The sequence below is a fragment of the Poeciliopsis prolifica genome, unplaced genomic scaffold, assembly GCF_027474105.1.
Source record: "Poeciliopsis prolifica strain line A6 unplaced genomic scaffold, Auburn_PproV2 SCAFFOLD012, whole genome shotgun sequence".
In the NCBI taxonomy this organism is placed as follows: domain Eukaryota; kingdom Metazoa; phylum Chordata; class Actinopteri; order Cyprinodontiformes; family Poeciliidae; genus Poeciliopsis; species Poeciliopsis prolifica.
This window is the reverse complement of record NW_026562387.1, coordinates 7,487,546-7,509,913: the sequence shown is the minus strand read 5'-3', so window position 1 is coordinate 7,509,913 and position 22,368 is coordinate 7,487,546. Positions and strand designations below refer to the sequence as shown.

At 37.5% G+C, this 22,368-nt stretch overlaps 1 protein-coding gene across 8 annotated transcripts in view; it reads right to left on the bottom strand.

Moving 5' to 3' along the window:
• The window catches only part of relch (RAB11 binding and LisH domain, coiled-coil and HEAT repeat containing), a 32,706-nt gene extending 10,365 nt beyond the window's left edge, over positions 1-22,341 (bottom strand). For 2 of the 8 annotated variants that reach the window (XM_055037207.1, XM_055037206.1), the window contains exons 1-24: positions 21,668-22,329; positions 17,636-17,725; positions 14,690-14,761; positions 14,469-14,524; positions 14,235-14,348; positions 13,837-14,031; positions 13,447-13,541; positions 13,230-13,338; positions 12,981-13,138; positions 11,731-11,806; positions 11,555-11,650; positions 10,755-10,778; positions 6,485-6,597; positions 6,248-6,338; positions 5,055-5,126; positions 4,816-4,956; positions 4,560-4,724; positions 4,336-4,483; positions 4,068-4,224; positions 3,324-3,447; positions 3,034-3,082; positions 2,220-2,299; positions 1,468-1,574; positions 1,274-1,373 (exon numbers count right to left, since the gene is read on the bottom strand). In XM_055037207.1, coding sequence (XP_054893182.1) covers positions 1,274-1,373; positions 1,468-1,574; positions 2,220-2,299; positions 3,034-3,082; positions 3,324-3,447; positions 4,068-4,224; positions 4,336-4,483; positions 4,560-4,724; positions 4,816-4,956; positions 5,055-5,126; positions 6,248-6,338; positions 6,485-6,597; positions 10,755-10,778; positions 11,555-11,650; positions 11,731-11,806; positions 12,981-13,138; positions 13,230-13,338; positions 13,447-13,541; positions 13,837-14,031; positions 14,235-14,348; positions 14,469-14,524; positions 14,690-14,761; positions 17,636-17,725; positions 21,668-22,121 — 2,886 coding nt within the window. In that variant the 5' untranslated portion in view covers positions 22,122-22,329. Of the gene's footprint in view, positions 1-1,273; positions 1,374-1,467; positions 1,575-2,219; positions 2,300-3,033; positions 3,083-3,323; positions 3,448-4,067; positions 4,225-4,335; positions 4,484-4,559; positions 4,725-4,815; positions 4,957-5,054; positions 5,127-6,247; positions 6,339-6,484; positions 6,598-10,754; positions 10,779-11,554; positions 11,651-11,730; positions 11,807-12,980; positions 13,139-13,229; positions 13,339-13,446; positions 13,542-13,836; positions 14,032-14,234; positions 14,349-14,468; positions 14,525-14,689; positions 14,762-17,635; positions 17,726-21,667 lie in introns of all 8 variants that reach the window. The other 6 variants (XR_008606455.1, XM_055037205.1, XM_055037210.1 and 3 more) reach the window with 6 other exon arrangements.
• Positions 22,342-22,368: the final 27 nt, after the last annotated feature.

Sequence of the window (22,368 nt, the reverse complement as noted above, 5' to 3'; positions counted from 1 at the left end):
GTAGGTGGGCGGGGCGTTTGGGACAAGAGCGAGCAACACCGGCAAAAGACAGAGAAGAAAAACAAAACAAAACAAAACAAAAAAGCAAAAGAAAGAAAGTAGGGAAAAAGAAAAAAAACACAAAAAAGAGGAATAAAGTGATATACAAATAACAAGAACTATAGCTGCAAGGCACAGAACGGCACTACACGTATCAGGCAAGTGTGTGTACATACAGTTTTACACACTCAAACACACGCCCACTCATACCCTAGCTCAGATTCAACTTCGGTAAAGCGAGCTCAAAGCCGTGGGTTCTTTCCACAGACTCCAGATCAAATTATGTCATCCAATTAAAATCAAGAAATTTTAAAAAGCAGGGAACTTGATCTGGCATGTGTGGCAAAGGCCCTCCCCCCTCAATCCACAGTCCTAACGATGGTGGACAACAGTACACTATGGGATGGTGAAAGTGATGTGCTTTGGGAAAGGGTAGAAAATTTACAAAACAGGGGGACATGAAAACAGCTTCCCATTCTTCCTCCCCCAGTTATAAAGATAAGCTAAGTTCCACTGCTTTAACTAGACCCTCATGCCAACATCTGATCTAAAGGTTCCACAGACCTCAGTTTGAATATTTTGTCAAGCATCCGAATCAGGAAATTATTGCAGATCAGCAAAAATTTCCGTTTCTACAGGGCCTGAAATTCTGACAGTAAAAATGTTTCTTTTTTTTTTTTTTTAGGTCATCCTCATTACAGACTACTCTTAGTTTGCTGAACTCAGCACTTCAACACAGCAAGCAACCTCTGAGATCGTTGTGTAGTGAAAGATCTGAAGTTGGCTTGAGGAGGGTTTAACCACTACAGCTGGAACCAAAGTGCTGAGAACATTTTGCTAAAGTCTTCACTTACATTCAAAAGACACAACAGCTTAATATCATATGCATTTTAAGCAGCAACAGCAGCAGGAAGCAAAGCTAGCACATTCACAGTAAATAGATGAACATTAACAAAAATGCATACCGCAGAAAGGTAAATATGTTTAAAAACTGCAGGCAAATATTTCATACTTGCAGATACAGTAGAATTAAATAGTCATTTTATAATTAATAACCTATATAAATTAAAAAAAAATCTAATAAATTACAACTACAAATAATTCTAAAGCACAATAAATAAAGAAGATTATATTTAAACTTTGATGCTTATAAAACATATTACATTATTTATTTCAATGTGACAAAAATATTCTGGTACATGAATAAAAATCTATATAAGAGATCAGTTTGTACCTCAAACATTCGTGCTGCGGTACACCGCACCAGAGCAGACGTATGGACAACCCCGTACCATAAGACAGTCAGCAGCAGCTCATGATACACTGGGTTGGCACTGACATGGACAAAAATATGAAATGACAAACTTAGCTTTCATCTATTTAACTATCAATATGTTTCATGTATTTATTTGTGCGTTTGTGTCTTACCCAAGTTCTACAAAGGAGGCCTTTAGGCTGTCAAGAGGAGCATGAGACAGAGACAGAGTCGTCATGACATCCTCCAGGAAACCCACCAACAGCTTGCGATCTTCCTCCTGTGTAGATTTGATCAGTTACATCATCTGAATACATACAAATCTAATATATAAGCATTTTCATATCCACATATGTATGTGCTTTTAGAAAAATAGGAGGCACCAATATGAAAATTTGAGCTGAAACGAGATATTAATACTGCTGTTATGAGAAAAAGAATTATCAAAAAACGTATCAGACTGATGTTAAAATATGACTCATGTCGATCGATACTGATGCTAGTAATGTATCATGGATCCCTGGCTCCAAAACACAAAATAATTATTCCTTTATTGTATTATGTTTTTAAGTATTTCCTAAATTTTTGCTATTTACAAGAAAATTAGACTTCTTTCAATCAAATTTTCTGGTATCCAGTGTGCAATTTAAAAGATAAAGCTAGATTTAGAAGAAAAAAATGTTTGTTGATGCATTTTCCGTTGAGTTAAAACAAACGGGACTTTTGTTGCATAAATGTGGATAATCTTGTTTCAATTTCATTCTAGATTCAACACTACCACTTTATATTGAGGAATCTCTAACAAATGATTTCATTTATGGTCATTATTTGTTGCATTTAAGTTGTGAATTAAAAAAAAAAAAAAAAAAAAAAAAAAAAAAAAAAAAAACTTACACAAATGAATTTGTAAGGGTTTTAAAGTTACCTGATTGTAACATGTCAGCACTCCAGTGGCATAGATTGGGACTGTAGCTTTGGTCAGTATGCCATTCCCTGCTGAGGCATCTGACAGAGCAATGAAAATACAAGTTAAGTGAACTACACACAGTGGAGAAAATTTTATTAAATAACAATACTTAATGTTAAAATAGCATTGAAGAAATTCAGCTTTTGAATAAGTTACAAGAAGAAAATAAAAATACTCCTTCTGTAGAAATGTGTTTCTAAAGACAAATAAATTAACCAACTATTACATCAAATTAATGCACATGTGCTTTAGCATCCTTTCATCGTGCTTGATCAATTAGTAAAATAGAAAAACAACAGCATATATATATATATAAGGAGAGATGATTGGGAGTGAATCACATAATGGCCCACATTTGTTACTATGACTTTGCCTGAAAGAAATGTGGCCTGATTATACTTCTATTGTATTGTGGTCTTCCAGAAACCCACAGAATAAGAGCCATGCTATGTAAAGATCAGGATAACCTCAACACTGACAGAGTTTCAGATGAAAACACATTTCATAAATGGCCACAATACCAGCGCTAAATGACTTGGCAGCTAAATGAAACCAAGGACCCCGTTATAACTGCAGAAACATGTCTGGAATTAAAAACAACAACAACAGAAAAGAAACAAGAAGAAGAGGGGGAACACCCAACGCTGACTCCAAATAGCTTGTTTACATCAATTGTGTCTGGAGTTTAAACTTCATCTATCAACATTCTCTTGAGAGAGTTTAGAACAATATATAAACACTAAAAAATGAGAGAAAGTAAAATAGTCCTCACCAACATTCTCTTCTGATAGTCTGAGAATCTCCTGGAATTGAGGCTTCACCTAAACAAACCAGACGGCACATACAGTAGATCCATGTCACTCATCTATGGTGAGTCTTAGAACAAATAAAAAGCTTGTTTGCTGTGAATACTGCATGGCTTCAAAAACCAACAAGCTAAAACACTTTGATAAAGTAGTAGCACTAGACTTGAAACTTAGACTCATAAAATAAACAAACAGAGAAAACCATGACTACTTGATATGACAAGTCAGTAAACTAAAGCGTGGTAGTTAAGTTTACCTTAGTGTTGGTGAAGATCTTGCCAAACGTGCGACAGAACCTCCAGAAAAAGCGAGAGAACTCGTGAACGCAGGTTGATGAAGTCACGTTGATGCGACCCACAATCTCTATGAGCTGAGGAAGGCTGGGCAAAATACGGACAGAAATTAAATTAACAATTTTGTGAAAGTTCAATACAATGTTTAATATGTATGGATTACTGAAAACAGTGCTTTCAAATATTAATAGTGTTTAAATTTTCTATGCTTTGTTTTGTCACATGTATAAACTTAATTGTATTTTATTGGGATTTTATGAAAGAGACAAATTATACACTGTTCCAATTTTTTTTTCAGATAAAAATCTGAAAAGTGCGGCATGTATTCCGCACTGCTCTGTAAAGCTGTTGTTGGAGTCACAAATACAAGTTTTCTGGAATGAGCCTTCCCATAACCTACTATATGAGTTTATAGTTTATATGTTTTGTAAAGCTTATATGACATGTTGGTCTATCATTTTTAATTTCCATAAAACAATGTAGCTTGTGGCAGTACATTGCCAAAATTGGAGTATGTTCAAGCAGCATACATGTGGAAGCCACAGTCTAAATGTATCTATTTACATTAGTTGAAATCTTCAAAAGTAAGTTTAAATGAATCATTAAAATTTTGTCAAACTTCTTAAATCTGTGTTAAGTTTCCCTTATCTTAATGTGAAACCTATGTGGTAGGTTTCACATTAAGTCCTCATGTGTGCATATCTTACAGCTGGTTGACCACCCACAGCAGGCTTTCCCAGCCAGTGGTTCCTTCATGCTCCAGTTGGTGGTCATAGAGTAGCAGCAGGGAGCTGAGCAGCTCTCTGTTCCCAATGATGATAGCCATGTCCTGAAGAGGAGATGCTGGCCTCGGGAACCGGGTCACTGGGTGACAGACAAACACTGCTCATTCTCCTCATCTGTCAGCTAAAGCTTCTGCTGATCTACTGCAATTTTTTTTAAACAGAGATGTGTATGCATTCTTGGGTATCTTACCTTCTATTGCAGGTATGTCTTCATGTGGCTTAGCTCTGCTGGTGAAGGGTGCATTCTGCAGCACCACTGCAAACAGAGGTGGAATAAGGGACTGGAGAGCTGACAGGAAAACATGAAGTTTGTGCTCATCCAGACTGTGTTCTCCCTGCTGCAGAGAGAAGTCTCAGTTAGCATGAAAAGAAAACTACAGCAGACCTAAATAAAGCAACACACAGAAACTCAACTGTAAGCAGTTTCTCTATACGAGCCAGCAGAGAAGGTATGAGTGCAGTGTGCAGGCTGCCCAGCTCTGTGGTCCAGGCAGCGAAGGCAGGAATGAAGACCTGGTGGACTGCGTTGACCACCCGCTCTGATGGGTCCCCAAGCGAGAGCAGCATTAACTCAAACCCCTGAAAAGGATAAAGCGGCAGTTTATGTGGATCAGTTGAGTGGGATTAAAAAGAAAGCCATGATTTACATTCCTCTTCCCAGGATATTTACCTGGGCGTATTTGTCAGAGTCATCAATGTAACCCATAATAATCCCCAGACTTTTGACCACAGCCTCTCTGACCATGTCAGCCTTGTCTTCAGCCAGCATCTGCTGCAGCATAGACAACACCAGCGAGCTACGGATTTCCTTCTGAAAACAAGAGGGAAGAAGTGAGGGTTTTTTTTAAAAAAAAGAAACCAACAAAGCTACATAATCCTCATTTGAACTCTGTGCTCAGTTAAACTTACAGGCAGGTACGGAGCTAAGGCTCCACAGGCTTCAGCCACCAACAACCGCCTCTCAGGATATTTGTGGTTAATCTGTGGAGGCCAAATGTACACATACAATTGTTGAATGTAAAAGAGGAACATAAGTTGAAAAGGAAGACAGACAGACTTGGGTTGCAGTCACAATGGAATGGAAACAAGTGGAGAGTCATAAACATGCTGACCCTGTGGAAACCACAGTTTGTCTTTGTCTGCAGATTCTCAGCCTCTGGACGGCTGGCAGCAGCCATTGCCCCGGCAATAGCTTTCTGTTGATCATGAGTGTGGTTGCACAGGTGGCAATAAAAACAAAACTGCTATCTCATTCCTGCCAGGGTCTCTCACAAAGCACTGAAAGCAATTTTCATAATCAGAGAGCAGCACTAAACTGATTTCTGACTGAAACAAAGTGATTTCTTTATAATTTACATTGTGCATTAAGGCTTAGGACATCTCTTGCATAATTTACATGTGAATATATATGAATGGGATATTAGGCACTCAAAATAAAAGAAATGATTAAAAATCTTGACCTTTGACCCTGGATAAATGGTAAAAAAGCTTAAAAGAAAGTAAACATTTTTTTTTTCTAGAGTAAAATATGAAACAAGAAGGGAAAACATTCAATATGCAATTAACTGATGGTTAATCTGTCCATTATTAATATGACTTAACACACATACGATGCTTCACTCCCCTACAGCTTTGTCACATTTTGTGAGCTCACCAGCATTACCATCAATGTATTTACATACTTGTCTTTTATATAACTGCAAAGCAGAAGGAAAACAAGACATGGTCTTCCAAATGTGACACCAATAAAAATATGAAAAGTCCCCAACTTTGGTGTTTAATGGCTTAAACAAGTGTGTTCTGAATGATGTTTTTCTGATATAAATCACCTTGAACTGCCATGTTGCTGCCTTATTACACAAATAAACTAGACTTCTTTTAACATGAGACCCGGCCAGGGTGTACCCCTCCTCTCACCCGAAATGTCTTGCTGGAGATAGGCCAGCACCCCTTCGGATCCCATTAGGGAGAAGGTGTTAAGAAAATGGATGGGTGGATGGACAGATGGATGTTGTAACATGAGAAAATGTGAGAAGATCTAGGGGTATACATATCTTTTGAAAGGCAATGAAATTCAGTGGATTGCAGTGCATATACTGTACCTGCTCCCAACATTGAGGAAGCAGCTCGGCTTCGACTCGAGTGGGACCCACATGTCTTGCAAATGCAACGCAGCCCGTCAGAATCATTTGTCTACGGGCACACAAATCCACTTTTATGAGAAAGCATCAGTGGACTAGTACTGTATTATTTTCATTCATCTAAGCAGGATGGCAAAACCTAAAAGGACATCGAACAATTAAACCTGTGTCCATTATGTTTACAACATACACAGTTACCTCTGCTCATCATCCGGTCTCTTTATCAGGTTGAAGAGGATGTGGAGGAGCTGGTCCCTCTCCTTAGGTTCTGGGTGAAGACATGCAGTGCATAATATGAGGGGAATCAGCTCCTGACAGAGAGAAGAGGACAAACAGAAGGTCTCATATTACATTTAATACCTTTCATAAGCAGTTAAAAAAAACCAAACTGAGCAGGTCAGTCAATGGAAAAGCAGGAGCAATAGAGGAGGAGGTTAGGTTAATCAAAACTGGAAGAAAATTGGAACATCACAGGTAAAATACGACACGTAGGGTAACTTTTGGAAAATAGGGGCTTTAATACAGCTGAAAACCTGCTTACCTCAAATATCATGTCGGTCTTATAAGGACTCTTTCAGCTTTTGAGTCACACACACATTTAATGTTACGTACTGTAGAAGCTTACAAACTGCACGCACACACACACAGACACAGCTGGACATTGACAGACAGACACACACACACACACACACACACACACGCACGCACACACAACAAGCTCCCCTCTTAAATATGAGCTCTACTCCAGAGTTCAGGCAGAGTTCATGGGACCTCTAGCCAGAAGGGAGAGTGCTCAGTTGCCCTTGATAGAGGGCCTCCATGGCCAAACTGCGGTCAGTCCTACATACCCTACAAACACACCAAAATTAAAGAGTGCAAACAGAGTTAAAAATATTTTTTTTTCTTCCTTTCCGAGAAGATATAATATTCTCCTGCCAAGCTCTGGAGGAGCAAGCGGAACACCGACACTAAGACATTATCGAAAGAACGGGGTAAAGATAGGGTTTTGGTGAGTCACTCGCTCAATGCTCAAAGCTAGACCGACCTTGTGAAGTTAGTGCCAGGCTGGCAGACTTGTAGAAACTAAAGAAAAATCCAATAATAAAGTGTCACTGGATGGTTTTAAGTGGCTAATGACAAGTCCTGTGTGGGTGAAATCAGTTCATGTGTTCAGAAGTTGTAAAGGAACAGAGTTCAAACAAATCTAGCTGTCACATTTAATAAATTTTTGCCTTGGCTTCTGAAACTACTTCATGAGAGCAGTTTTCTAAAAACCTGCAGCCCAGTCTCGATCAAATGACTGGAGGAATTCATAGAGTGCACACATCTACGATCCTTGAAACCACCGCAACTTTATTTGAGTACGAACCCTTGTGTTTCTGAAAGACAGGTTCCTTCAGGCAGTTAAGCATACCAAACTGACTTGTTCTGGGAAACACTGGGAAAAATGAGGCCAAGCAACAAATTGACTGAATGCTTTTCTTCAAAGACCAGAGCTACTCCATACTGACATTCAAGGACTGTCAGTATTGAAATTAACTGAATTTCAATTTAAAACATATTTTGGTTAAATTGCTGCACACAGACTAATATGATGCCAAACAAGATGATGTTGTCTTGTCCAAGATGTCAGGCCCCTCGACGACAAATGCTGTATGGTTTGCGTTTCTCAAATTAATTTGAATTAGAAATCTGATATGCATTATTTTCCATGTAAAACTGGTAGCACTGTTGATTTGCAGCAATAAGTTGCTGGATTGGTCTGGGGCCTTTCTGTAGGTTGTTCTAATGCATATATAGGATCTCTCTAGTTATTGCTAGGCCACAATATCAACAAAACAGAGAGGTACTTAAAAACACAAAATTAATCTTATTCTGAAATCTTTTATTTTACCTGCTCACCAACAAAAAAAAAACTCCATGTAAATTCCTAATGAAGAAATCAACCTGATTTAAAATTGTGTTTATAAATGGTCTTAGATAAGTGTGGCACATTTATATAGTGACAAGAGAATAATACAATTCCCAAGCTTTTTCATGTTTTCTTGATTGAGACAAATTCAGTTTGTGAAAAAACAACATAAAACAAACTAGTGGTCATCTTTGAAAATGTTTGCAATACTGAGAAATTGAAATTGGCCTCAAAATTCTCATTGGTGTACTTTTTTGTATGTGCAAAATAAAATTGAGAAGTTAATGTTTTACAACAAAAAAAAAAAAAATAATAATAAAAAAATAAATAAATAATAATAGGCTGCAGTTCAAGTTCCAGCACTACAATACAGTCTTGTACCTGAAACACAAACACAAAGTCTGCTCACCAGGCTTGTGGGCACAAAGTTTCAAGTTGCAAAGCAAAAGTGTGAGCAGCTGCCTCTGCTTATGAGTACATGGGGTAATGATCTGTGAATTCAACTGACATAGAGCAAAGTCCACAACACTAAAGGGGGCCTCCAAAGGATTAGTGTTTCCCTGTAATTTTATTTCTCAACAACCTCTCCCTTTGCTTTGTTTACCTTGATTTAGCAAGGAGATTAGGAGCTTCTTAACGGCCTGAGGTTCACTATGCCTACATTGCCAAGACGATATGCAAATCAGTGAAACTGTAATTTAGTACAACCAGACTTACCTCTTTTAGACTATCGCAAATTGTGATGTATCATGTTTTAGCACGGTTCAAAGATTCAAATACTTTGTATTATTTTACAATACACAGATATAAACACAAACTGCATGCAGGTAGTCAATGAATACACCTGTGCAGATGTCTGGTTTTTTTTTTAGTTTAAGGGAGCCACGGTTACTGCTTGACCTATTTCAACACTCCCCCCCCCCATTCAATACCACTTGCTCTTCAATGTCGTTATCTACTGTCTTAAATAACGAACAGGACAGAAAGAAATTTTAATTCTGATTCCGTGCTGCTGAAATGACCTTGCAAATGTATTCATACCTCATGAACTTTTTACACTGCGATAGAGCACGGCAAAGTAAAAACACGTTTTTCCCAACAAAATTTGAAAAGTGATGTGTGCATTTGTATTCAGCCATCAAAATGCAAATCTTTACATTCAAAATGCTGTGGCTGCAGAAACTTTCCCCCTTCATGTGTTACAAAGAAAAACATGGTGGTGGCAGCGTCATAATGTGAACATGCTGTTTTTTCCCCCTCACCAGAAACAATGAAGTTGGTCTGAGTTAATGGCCAGATGGGAGGAGCTACATACAGGATAATTCTGGATAAAATAAATAAATTTAGAATCAGTGGAAAGCTTTCAAACTTTTTACTGACAAAGATTTGCGAGTCTATTCTAGCAGTGGTTGTCTATGTGGTGTTCTAAAAGTTGTAAATGTAAATTTTCTTCAATTATTTACTTCTTTGTGCTGGTATATCTATTTTTTTCCCCAATAAAATAGACAGATGTTTGTGCTGAAACATGACAAATGTGAAGGAGTTTATGGGGTATCAATATTTATGCAAGGTGAAACATGACAGTTAAAAAAAAAGGAAAATCTTTGGAGTTTTAACCAGAAAGTTGACATGCACCAAATAAAAAAGACACAAATATCCTTGTTTATCACTGATCACTGTCTGAAGTTAAATTGGACCAAACTTCTTTTGTTTCAGGTAAGTTAGAATTACTTTATTATTTATTTATATCTTTGATTTTAATCTGGGACCTGAGTCCAGATTTTGCACTACAAACAAGCAAAATAGGCATGACAATAAAAAAATAATCCTTGAAAATATGTCAGAGAAATCTTAATAATCTGAGAAATAATACAAATAAAATCAGAAGCTTACATACATTTCAACGGTATTTGGCAGTAATGCATTTGAAATTCATGACTTCGATCAATCAATCACTCAATCTTTATTTATGGAGCACATTACACATGTAAAGTGCTTTACAGTAAAAAAAAAAAACACAAAATAAACAATAAAACAAAAGGTAAACCATTGTGGTTTCCTTTCACATGTTTCTTATTAATGTGGCATTTAGCAATTTTACTAATTCTAACTGACCTAAAAGAAGTTTGGTCTGATTCAACTTCAAATAGTCAGAAATTAAAAGATTTATTTGGTGTATGTACATTTCTGATTTCAACTGTACTTATTGGAAACACGTTTAATTAACTCATATGGATTTTTCAACCAGAATATTTCAACATCAGGAATAGAAAAGCTTCAGCAACTAGTGGAAAAATAAGCAGGAAAATCACACAAAACCCCCAAAAAGCTAAAACTGCTAAACTTTGGCAATAATGTACAGCAAAATAGCAAAACTCAAGAATTGTTTAAGCTATGGGAAATAAATCTGGATTTATTCACACTCGTTATGTATTTACTTATTTAATGCACTTATTTGTCACCTCTCTTAGCAGTTGTAGCTTCAGGGGAAAGTTGGCCATAAGTCGCTTATATCTACACGTCAGAACCATGCAGATGAGTGCGTGAAAGACTCACCTGGCAAAGATGTGAAACCATTCTCTAGAAGAGAGGCATGCATGAGAGTGAGAGAATGAGTGAGACGAAAAGAGGAATAGAAATAAAAAACAGTGAAGAGGCAAAAGGCTAGCAAAATGTGACAGACCGATCCAAAGTAGCAGCAGAGAAATGATGAAGGTGATCAAGTGAAATCGAATGCCTCCTTAAAACAGGATGACATTTCAAAATCAATAGATGAGACACAAGACAGCAGGAGATTTACAGGCTGAGAATGTTTATTTCCTAAGTAAACTCTATAAAATGGTGCACAAATTTTGTGGGTTGACATTTAAATAACAAACCACCCTCCAGAAGACGAGAAGCATCCAACACAGTGTGTACTGTCACGCAACAGGTATGCTGGATTTTGATAACTACTTGAAGGAAAAACATAATATTAAAAAATATTATGTTTTGTAATATTATGTAATGTCAAATTGTGAAAGCATGCTTAACTAAGTTAAGAAAAGCCTGGTAAGAAGATTAGGTATTTTTTATTAATATCTAAAATATACAGACATAAACAATTATCATAACAAAAATAAGCTAATAAATCTTTAGTTTATTTAGATTTAAAGGTTTAGAACTAACATACTGTACATAGGAACGGTATTGATCAAAGATTCTTTGGAAATCCCCAAAATGATCCCCATGCTTACTGCTGCTGCTCTGTGTGCATCTATTGAATATTAAGACAAGATGCATGTGATTGATCAGATACAGGGTGGCGAGGAAGAGAAGCGCAGAGGGGCAGTAGAAATGGTGGGTGGGAGGATTACCTCTCGTTTAGCAAGGAGGACGTTGGGGACGATGTGAGGAAGACAGCGGCCCAGCATCAGCATCACACTTTCCTCGCTGTCTGCTATGCGAGACACCTGGAGGCAGAAGGGACACGCATCAGTTTCTGCTGCCCTTAAATGTATTGATCCTCTGCCTGCTATTTTGAGTTGCTGACCTCGGCTCCGAGTCGACTCTCGGAGCACATTCTGCAGAAAGACAGCAAGGCTTGCTGGAAGGCCGGGGATAACTTCCTGGAATAGCAAGAAAAATTCAAGTTGGAAACCATCATTATAGTACAGCGTTCCACAATTCCTGTTAATTCCCCAAAAAAGGGGCTTGGCGAATGCTCTGACCACAAAATGACAGAGATGCAAACAAAGCCAAGCTGCAAGAGAGCTAAACTCCTGCCACTTGCTCATGTAATTGCTGTTTGCCTTGCATACAAAATTCACTAAATTAAGTCAGAGAAAAAAGACATTGAAATAGTACTGTGAGAATACAAGTTGAATGGCCTTTAACCGAATCCAGACCATCTGTTATTGATAGGAGAAACAACTATAATTCTGTAATGGGTGAGGCATTAAGTGTTATAAGTGAAAGGAAATGCTCAAACAACAACCAAATAAAAATCCTCTTTCAGAAAGAGCAGAAATCTGCATTTTCACACAACAGGGCACCCTGGCTATCATCTTTGCAAAGCCAAATGTCTACCACCATCTAGTGGGCAGATAATGAAACTACACAAAAAATGGTTTCATCTGTTTATTTTGGGATAATTTAATACCCGATATTATTCAAATATTTATAGCATTTAAACAATTTAACTTAGGAGTGATTGCTTTTGATTGAAAAAGAAAAAAAAATAAATACAAAAGCTTTTTGGAAAAAAGGCCTGTGACTGAAGCTGTCCAGACATATAAATTGATCATTTCAGTTGTGGCCCTTGAAAAAAACTAAAGACAGATCAATTTGTATTGAGCGTGTTGAAGGCGAGTTTCAGAGCCCCCACTGATTGATTCAAGTGAAGTCAATGTATTTAGAAATTTAGAAATCTGAAAATCAAAGGGGGGAACAAATTAAATTTAGAAGTTGTTCTTTATTGTAAAAATTATACCGTTACAGCATAACATAAGCAGAAGAATAAAAATACAGTAATAGTGATATTAAAATTACTTTACACTGACGTGGCCCTTTGGACTACATGGACAATTAAAGAACTCAATACTGTGTTTTACAGACTCTGTCTCTTGTGTTGAGAAAAAGTATCAATTTGATAATCAGTCCTGGGTACTTGATTTTAGATTTAATTAAATAAAACAAGTGATGCAGTGACTAACTTCAGAGTGAAATCAGTCAGTCAAGTTCGTCAGTCATTATGGATGACAACGAGATATCGATGTGACGTTTCCTGAGATTTCCACTAACCTGTTTGGTTGATCAAACTGGACGCGTTGTTGACTTGTGGCTTTGTTGCAGGTCTGCTGTTGGGACTGCGATGTGTTCTGAGTGGAGGTCGATACAAGGTCATTTCCAGCCTCCGACACCCCTCGGATGTCTAGATACTGACCATTATCTAAAGAAGGCTGAGAGCAAAAAAATAAATAAAAATACTTATAGAGTTATACACAGGCATCTGTTATATAATTTGTACACATAAGTAAAAAAGCCACATACCACAGAAGAAGGATTAGTGGAGCAGGGCTTTGAGGAGCTAGAGGAGGAGCAAAGCTCCAGAGTGGCAGGAGGCGGAGACGAGACACTCTTTTTCAGGATCTGAATCTCACTGTGAAGGGAAAACAAAGCATAGAAAAAAAAAAGGAATGAATGAAAGGCTCATCAGCAGCAGAGGAGACGATATCATTCCTCGAGTGAGTGGTGTGCTAGCAGCTACCTCTGCAGTTTCTTTATCTGCTCAGCAAGACTCTGCTTCTCACTGTTCAGGAGGTTCAGCTGGTATTCCAGTTCTTGCACAACTTCTGACTGTTGCTAAAGAAAAAACACAAAAAATGGGAAATTTTGGCAAAAAAGAAAAAAAAAAGGTTTAAACATATCAAGAAATTAGTGATTTCACTAACATTGTTTGGTTTTATAAGAAGATCAAGACAAAATCAAAATTTTACAGAAAGGATTTTTTAAAACGGAAATTTCTACCGACTGAAAAATATCTTTGTTGTAAGTGAATAGTTGGGGCTGCTTTTGTCAGAGATACTGTATCAATGCAGCGTTGCATAAAAGCGATCAGGCTATAAATGCACATATACAGAAAACTGCTTATACACACCTGCTGCAACAGGTCAGGCTTCTTTTGGTGCTCTCGAGCGACACAGTTTCCTGGAAGATCACCAAAAGCCACACCGACAGATGCGTCCACCTTATCTCGTGGAGAGCAGGGCGTGCTGCCACCGTTCCTGTAGAGCTGCAACAGGTCCGGAGGTTTTGGGATGTTGAGACCGACGTCATCCCACAACTCAAAGTCCTGGAGATGAATATGAAACAAAATAAGAAGGAAGTGTTCAGGGAATGGATGTGTTTTTAAGCTCATATGCAGTTCGGCAAGACATCTAAATAACTGATCTAAATGTGAATTTGCTTAAAATTACCAGTTGGAAGTAATTATTTTCCTTCAGAATAAAAGAAACTCTTTTATTGAAATAACCTATGAAGGGAAAAAGCTTTTACCTGATCATCGTTTTCATCAGAAAAGGTGATGGATGAGAGTTTATATTCATTTTTTAATAAATATTCATTCACAAGGAAGTTTAAGGCTCTTTTCTCCAGTGGGCGTATGGGCTCCTGATGAAGGAGAAAAGAACAGGGTGAAAGTTTAGCTAGAGCTTTTTTGGTTATATCTCATGAAGCTTTAAAGAATGAATCTAATATTTTTCTTTCACTGTATTTCAACAAATTCCCCACCTGGATTTCAGGACTCGATTTGAAGTTTTTTCTCTCCTGAGATGCCACTTCATTTTCTGAGAAATTGAGAAAATAAAAAAAAAAGTAAAAAAGTTTGAACCAGTATTGAGGATTAGCTTTCCTGGTGAAGTTCTTCGTATTGAGAAAAAGAGAGAGAGAGAGAGAAAAAAAACTGTAACAAGAAAGGTTGAGGTGAAGAAGAAGTTAAAAGTACGCCACACCTGCTGCCTGAGTCAAGTTGGCCCGCAGAGCCTGAATGGTCTCCTTTGCTTTCCGTAGCTCAAACTCCAGCACTGGACAGGAAATGACAACACACACAGGAAGTGGATCCAACCAAACACAGGGCACAAAATTAAACAAAGATGGGGCATTTGAAAATATGACACTGAAGATCAAATGAAGCAAAAAAAAAAAAAAAAAAAAAAAAGCATGCAGATCATGGGTTCATAGAAAAAAAAACAGCAAAAAAAAAACACATGCAGCAGAGGATCATGGTAAACCTGCCTGTAGATTTAATGACAGGCAGGTGGTTTTCCTGCCATCAAATTTGTAAATGGTGGTCAATTTATTTTTAAATTTTCTCTAACCTAAGAGCTGTCTGACACTAGGTTTCCTCCTATGCAATTGATTTCCAGGAACTCAAAGGACAGTGCTGCTCAGGGAACTTGTTCTTCACAGATTCTAGCATAGCTGCATCAACAAATCCGCTCTGAACTAAAAGAAAAAGGAGTCAGATTATTCAGACGTGATTCAGTTTTTGTTTCAGTTTCAGAGTAATTTTTCTTTTTATCCTTCAAAAGTGTTCACATTAGCAAATTGTTTCTCATGTCTTACAAACTACAGAGAAACAACAGGTGAGGATAAAATATTTTATTTGCAATACATGCAAATAATCTAACATAAAAAAAGAATAGAGAACAAACAAGATTCACACGTCAGAACACACGCAAGAAGTGATAAGCAATGAGGCAAGGAAACAATGTTGCATATCTGTGCACTAAAAATCTGTGTTTTGTTCTGATTGTATTTCTATATTAAGTAACATTTAACCTAAGTTCTTCCTGCAATGCAAAACTGTGTCTTTTTAATCATTATCTCATGTAACCTTTTCTACAGATAAAGAGTGCACAGGTTGCAATCTGAACAAAAATGGAAACCCATGAACTGAATAACGGGGAGAGGTATATATATATATTTAAAAAAAAAGTTAAATAAAACCAAAACAAAAAGCTAGTCTGGATGGAGTGACTTGTCCAGAATTTCACTGGGGTTTGATCAACGTCAGGAGAAAGCCAGAAAACCCAGAGTCAGACAGCTGGGGGCCAGCATTTTAACAAGAGCATTTTGTGGGAGATGACAACAAGTGTGGATCAAAGTGGTGGTGGTGGGGGTGGGAGTGCACGTTTTGTACAGAAAAGGTATCAGTAAATAATTGTTTTATCAAATCACCATTTATGGATGGGAAACCAAAATCTCTGCTGCATGATAAATATAACTGTATGATAGTTCATGTCTCTGATTTCAATCAAGTAATAAAAGACCCAAATTAAAAAGGAAATTAGTGAACTTAATATATATGCATCTCAATAAATTTGAATATTAGCATACAAGTTTAGATATTTTAGTAATGCAATTCAAAAAGTGAAACTTGTAACATTCGTTACACAATTAGAGACATATTTCAAGAATTTATATCTAGAAATGTTGAAAATTGCACCCAACAGTAAATGAAAACTCTAAATTCTGTTTTCCAGGAAATTTAAGTTTTACATTAGTCCCAATAAAAATATATATTTTTAATATTGAAACAGGATTTTATGACCATATTCAACCTGAAGACTTGAAGGCAGTATCCACAAGACAAGTAGAGGAAAGTTGAGCGGAAGAAAACAGTGTGGTTGAAAAAAAAAAAAAAAAAGGTCTGTGAGCAACATGGATTGCCACAGCCTTGACAGAGCTGTGAAACAAAGATTCATAAGATGCAGTCAGTGCAAGTGCTTCAAGAGCAACAAAACACAGACACACTGGAACTAAATCCTACTGACAATCTTAAGCATTGCCTGGAAGTTGACAAGAGACAGCAAACCTCGAAAAATCTGGACAAATTACAAGACATTTATGAAAGCAAACTGGGCTTCCATGACATTTAAACAGAGCCATACGGTGATCGCCTCCGTGTCACGCTGCTCTGATGGAGTAACTCAAGCAAAAGATCAAGTACCGAATACTTTGTGAAACATGAACCTACTTCTCAAAAAAGCCAACATTTATACAATTAAAAACTCATCTGACAGAATATTTCTATTTTCTGAGGAAATTTACATGTTTCAATAATTATTAAATTGACCACACAGAGATAAATCTCTGTGTTTACTGAATCAATCAATATGCAGGTTTTACCTTTTTAAGTAATTTGCGGAAATAAATTAACGTTTCAATAATAGTATAATTTATTGGAAATGATCCCCTTCAGTCCATCTGCAAGAAAGCCTTATCCTTAGATCTTTAAGAAAACTCTAGTGACAAAACTAGAGTTATGATTTTGGGCATTTGGGGCTCAGTGCTGACTATGATAACAGATGAAAAAGATGATAACAGTTCATGTTAAACCTTCTATTTTATGTGTTGTAGATGCTAACTGATGTTGGGACTGATAAAAATCCTTTTGATATAGACTAAATTTTCGCCACAAAGATTTTTTTAAAATAAATTCCTTGTGAACAACCTACAATTACTCGTCCAAATGCATCTTAAAGTAGAGAAAAAGCTAATGTTTGAGCAAGTGCTTGTACATGTAGAGCTGTGAGATGCTATTCAAATAGTGCAAGACAATTAGAGATTGATTCAACGATGAAATATGTTGACAGCTCGAAAGTGGTAAGAAAGTGCAATAAAACAGAACAAACAAAAAAAGCAGTGAAGTAGGTCATGTAACAAAAATACCATAAGTTTGACAATTCAGGAGGTGCTTCAAAAACCTTAACACAAGTCCAAGTTTGGATTATTTAACATTATGTATTTAGGTAATATCTTCTAACAAGCATACTAAAGTAGTTGAAGTTATTAATGAGACATAAGGCCCATTTCTCTTCTCCTGTCGTCTTTTATTTCCCCAACGGTAAAACAGCCGCCGCTGCTTGGATCACTGACGCTATGGTTCATCTTACCTGCCACTCTTTCGTCTGACTCTCGGTTGCCGTCATCTGAGTAACGTGCAAAGTCCAGAGAGTCCAAGGTGCTAATACTGCCTGCTCGATCTGCATAGAAACGGGAACACAGAGGCAGCAGTGAGACAGGAGTAACATCAATTGCAACAATTATGCAAAGAATTTCCCAACTAAGACAGCTTAAGAAATGTGGCAGTGAAATAGAAAAGGGCTTTAGAGACACTCCCTTTAAATGTAGGAGTATTCTCCTTCACACATTGACAGAGTTGATTCGTATAAACTTTTAAAGCAGAGATCATTATAAACTGAAAAGTCCTCACAGTGCATACATATACTATCAAAAAATAGGTTTTGCTTAACATAATGGACACAGATATTAAGACGCAACTTTAAAACTGAGCATAGGGGAAGAAAAACAAATTTAAAACTTTTGAGGACAGATAAAGCTGATAAATAAGCACATTCAAGATCATATTACACTGAGCTTGGCTGCCCGGTTTGCTTTGTCAATGGTGTTAGCTTTCTTTCCACTGGAACGCATTTGTTCTATCATCCACAGACACAATAGGCTCAGGGTAAATGTAGTTGTGTTGGCCTAAAATAGTCAAGCTTGTTAACTTTATGTTTTAAAACACAGTTTCAAAAAGAATACATCTCATAGTTCCATTGCGAATTCAGCTTGGAACTGTTCATCACACCACAACAACAGAGAAATTGAATGTGTGCACATTTAAACACTCACAAAAACTATATATATAAAAATAAAATCACAAGTTCATAATAGGAATCAGGCATTTAGTGGTTCTTTTATAAGCCTGAATCAAAATGAACACGCCTCATCAGCCAATAAACGAGCATCGAGTAGAAACAAAGAAGTATTTGAAAAAAAAATGAGGTCAGATACAAGACCAGGATGTTGCCAACAAGCTCATTTAATTTAATGAAGAGTCTTTTTGGCAAGAATAACACTGGTTTACAAAGTAAATGAGCTTGGGACAAAAGGGGCAGCGGTACGATTACTGAGACATAAATCAGAGTAGATTTTGAAAGAGTCTGAAGGAGTCTGGGACTGGTCCAACAATAAACAGTGCTGTGAAAAAAACACTGCCTCTAAGAGATGTCATTAATTGTTGCCACACATGACACCTGAGTAAATATAAAACACAGTTTTTAAATAAGAAATATCAAATAATGAACTTCCGATGTGGACATTATAAATTGAAAAAAAGAAAAAAAGGTTAGCAAAGATTCCTCCCCACTTACCAAAGATTCATGTTTGTTTGGAGTTTGTTGCCTTTGAAAAATGAACTCATAATTTGAATATTCAAATTTACTCAGGTCATCTTTGATGGATTTTAAAAATTTGTCTATGTTTAGGGTTCATATGAAAGAAATATGAAAGACAAAAGGGGCATTGATTCTCTTGCATTGTTTGCACAACCAGTTTATCAACAAAGAAGCATATTACAGTGTATTCATCATCTCTTAATTGCGGTATCTGTAGGGGCATGCAAGGAATTTTTTTTTTTGTTAAATCATCGTCAATTATATTAAGTAATTACCCAAATAAAGAACATTTTTTAGCTTAAACGCATTCCACATTACCATTACAACCAAGAAAGTATTTGTATTCCAAATTTCTATTTTGCAATGTCTGTGCTTTTTGTGGTTGTCACATAAGACATGCCTTAAGGCACAAGCTCAAAGCTTGTCAGAATGCGGCATGTTTAGTTTGGCTCAGACAAGGGTGATGAGAAGAATGCGCTTCAGATCGTTTGAAGGAGTCTAACAGAAAACCCAAATTTAAAAAAAATCTGAAATAATTACTAAGTTTTTGTTGTTTGGATCAAGAAATAAAATAATAGTTATGGCAAACCAACTGTATTTCACCACTGAGAACAACATGGAACTCATTTTGTGTGCAGCTTATATCCGAGCTTTGTAGGCAAGAATCCCCAATTATAATTAACTTTTTTTTTCTTGCTCAAAAAGAGTGCACATGGCCATTACGCTGCAAAATGTGTCTTATGATCAAACAACTATTTGATTACCTAGGCCTGGTGTGAAGAGTACATCACTGAAACATTGTTGCTGATGATTAATAAAGGGTGGGAAATGTCTTGCTGTGTCATCTGGCCGGGAGCAGCAGCTGCAGCAGCGGCCCAGTCACTCCCCGGCTGAATGCTCGCTGCAGTCAGCTGCACATGATGAGCTGACATAGGCTCTGTGTTCTGAATGGCCTTGAGTATTGTTTTCATTTCTTTCTATTCTGGTCCAGAGTTGACATGACAATTTTGTTTCTTCTATGTCACATTTTATCAGCAGCTATGAAGACTAAGATGAATATTCCCATCAGTACCACCTGTCAGTATGTGGTACTGACGCATGATGACCTTTTAAGGTCATCATGCTCCACACCTTTTGAGTTTCATCCAGTTACCAGAGCACACTCTCTGTTCAACTTGGAGAACAGTCAGTTTGTGTTTTCTGCTTTGATCTTCAAGTAATATACAGTCGTAAACTGCTGACCTGACATCCGAAGGACACCAAGAATCTGACACCCAAATGATGCCGACAAAGCAACGTCCCGAGATAACAGGAGAACACTCTGAAGTACTGACTGTGCTACATGACAACCAAACTGGGATTCTGGTTTTCCTTTGCTTTCATACTGATACCACCTACAACCGTCACAATTGGAGTATTGTGAAAGCCTTTACTGCTTCTACATTTCAAGCTGAATCGCGTCCACGGTTGTGATTTACCACTTTATCATCAAGATCCAAAAACCATTTGTTTTGCCAGAAACAACAAAGAAGTATTGCAAGTAATTCAAATAATTCAGGAACTCAAAGTTGGATCTGTTCTGAGATAATAATAATAATAATAATAATAATAATAATAATAATAATAATAATAATAATAATAACCTAAGACAATATATTATTAATCAGAAGAACATTTTCTAAACACCGTCTTCGCCACTGAACTTTTTTCCCCCCATTGACTTTTCTTCAGCCAGTATGATGCCCTTTGACTTGGGGAAGCTTCATAGAACTTTGTGCAGTATACACAATTACATTTTTATTACTATACACTATGCAGGACACACTGGGATAATACTCTAAACAAAAAGCTTTTAAGAATCATAGTAAATTTAAATCAATTTTTGCCAGTATTTTTTGTCAGATCAATAATAACACATGAGACATACTAACATAGTCAGATATTTCTGTCCTAAAGTTTTTTTTCAGTATGATAATCAAATTAAATCATTGTATTTCTGGTCAATGTTATCTTTTTATGAGAATCTCATTTAAGTCAATCCCTTTTCACAACAAGGTTTATTTGTGATGCAGACAGTAACTATGGTAATTATTTGCATGTTGTGTTTGCCTATGAGGCTCTTCAGCTTCAGGCACTGGTTATTCTATTAGAAGCCCTGTAAGTAGATGAGAATGCTTAAGACATACTGCATGCAACAGTTAATGTAATTTTGTTGTATGAGTCTGGCACAGAATAAGATGAACACATGCAAGGTAGTCCTTGCATGTTGACACACTTGATAGAAACTATTTTTTTTTTGGCGTATATGCAACTAATAATTGAAAGGCGGGTATTGCAAGAATACCTGTCTTTCCTAATGACTATTCTGCAGTTGTAGTTTATTTGACTTCTGACCTGCAGGTGGCCTGAAGAAAGGGCTGTTTTATAACACCAGGTCCATCACAACCGGTTTGCCACAATATTACCCAGCCCCTTCAATCGATCGTCATCTGGATGAAGGGTTTTCATGACCTAAGGCACTGACCTAGCTGTCAAGATAACTGACCCACAAAACCCGTCTGATGACTGCGGCCCTCAAGGGGTTGGGCAGGAGCAGAAAGCTGCGATCTCGAGATCAACAGACTACTACAGCCAGGTTCTGAGCTAACGTTAGCGAGCTAGTGAGTTATCTTTGTATGATATCGCAGTAAAGACAGGGTAGGCAAACTGCTATCAGTAGCATCAAGATGAGCTAACGCTACTTACTCAGTGGTCCTCCAGGTCCGAGCACCTGGTCTTTGGCAGGTGGAGTGCCGCTTTGTCGCTCGAAGTTGCCAGGGTTGGAGAAATAATCCCTTAGCCGCGGAAGCTCCCTACCTGCTTCCAGCAGTTCAGTGTGAAACTCCAGGGCCGTAAGAATGTACTGGTCCCTCAATAGCTGAGCAGCGATAACATCCACAGACACCCGCGTCTCCACACCGCCTGCCATAGTGGATGTAGCCGCGGCCGAAACCGACATGCCCTCACCGCTGGGGCTTGTCCGGTTGCTAGACAGCAGCAGTGTCGGAGGCTCGGCATCTGCAGGCGGAGAGAAGGGATTGCCTGGCGGTGGACCTGGCGCCCCCTCGCTGGGGCTTCTTTCTGTGTCAACCGTCTCATTGGGACGTCGTTCTGCTTCTTCCTCAGAGTCACTTACATCAAATGGGTTGACCGACGCCATTTTTTCCAATATATATTTTTATATATAAATAAATATATATATATACTAAATCCAGGCAGGCTAGGCTAATCAAAGAACCGTCTTCCTGAATGGATACTGATGTGTATGGCTAAGGGGGGGGGAGACAATGCGACATTACGATTGGCTAAATCTTGGAGACGTCTTCTTAAAGCCCGCCTTTTTAATGGAATGTTGAACAGTGATTGGATATTTCCGAGGTAGCTGGGCAGGGCATGACTGTTAGTTG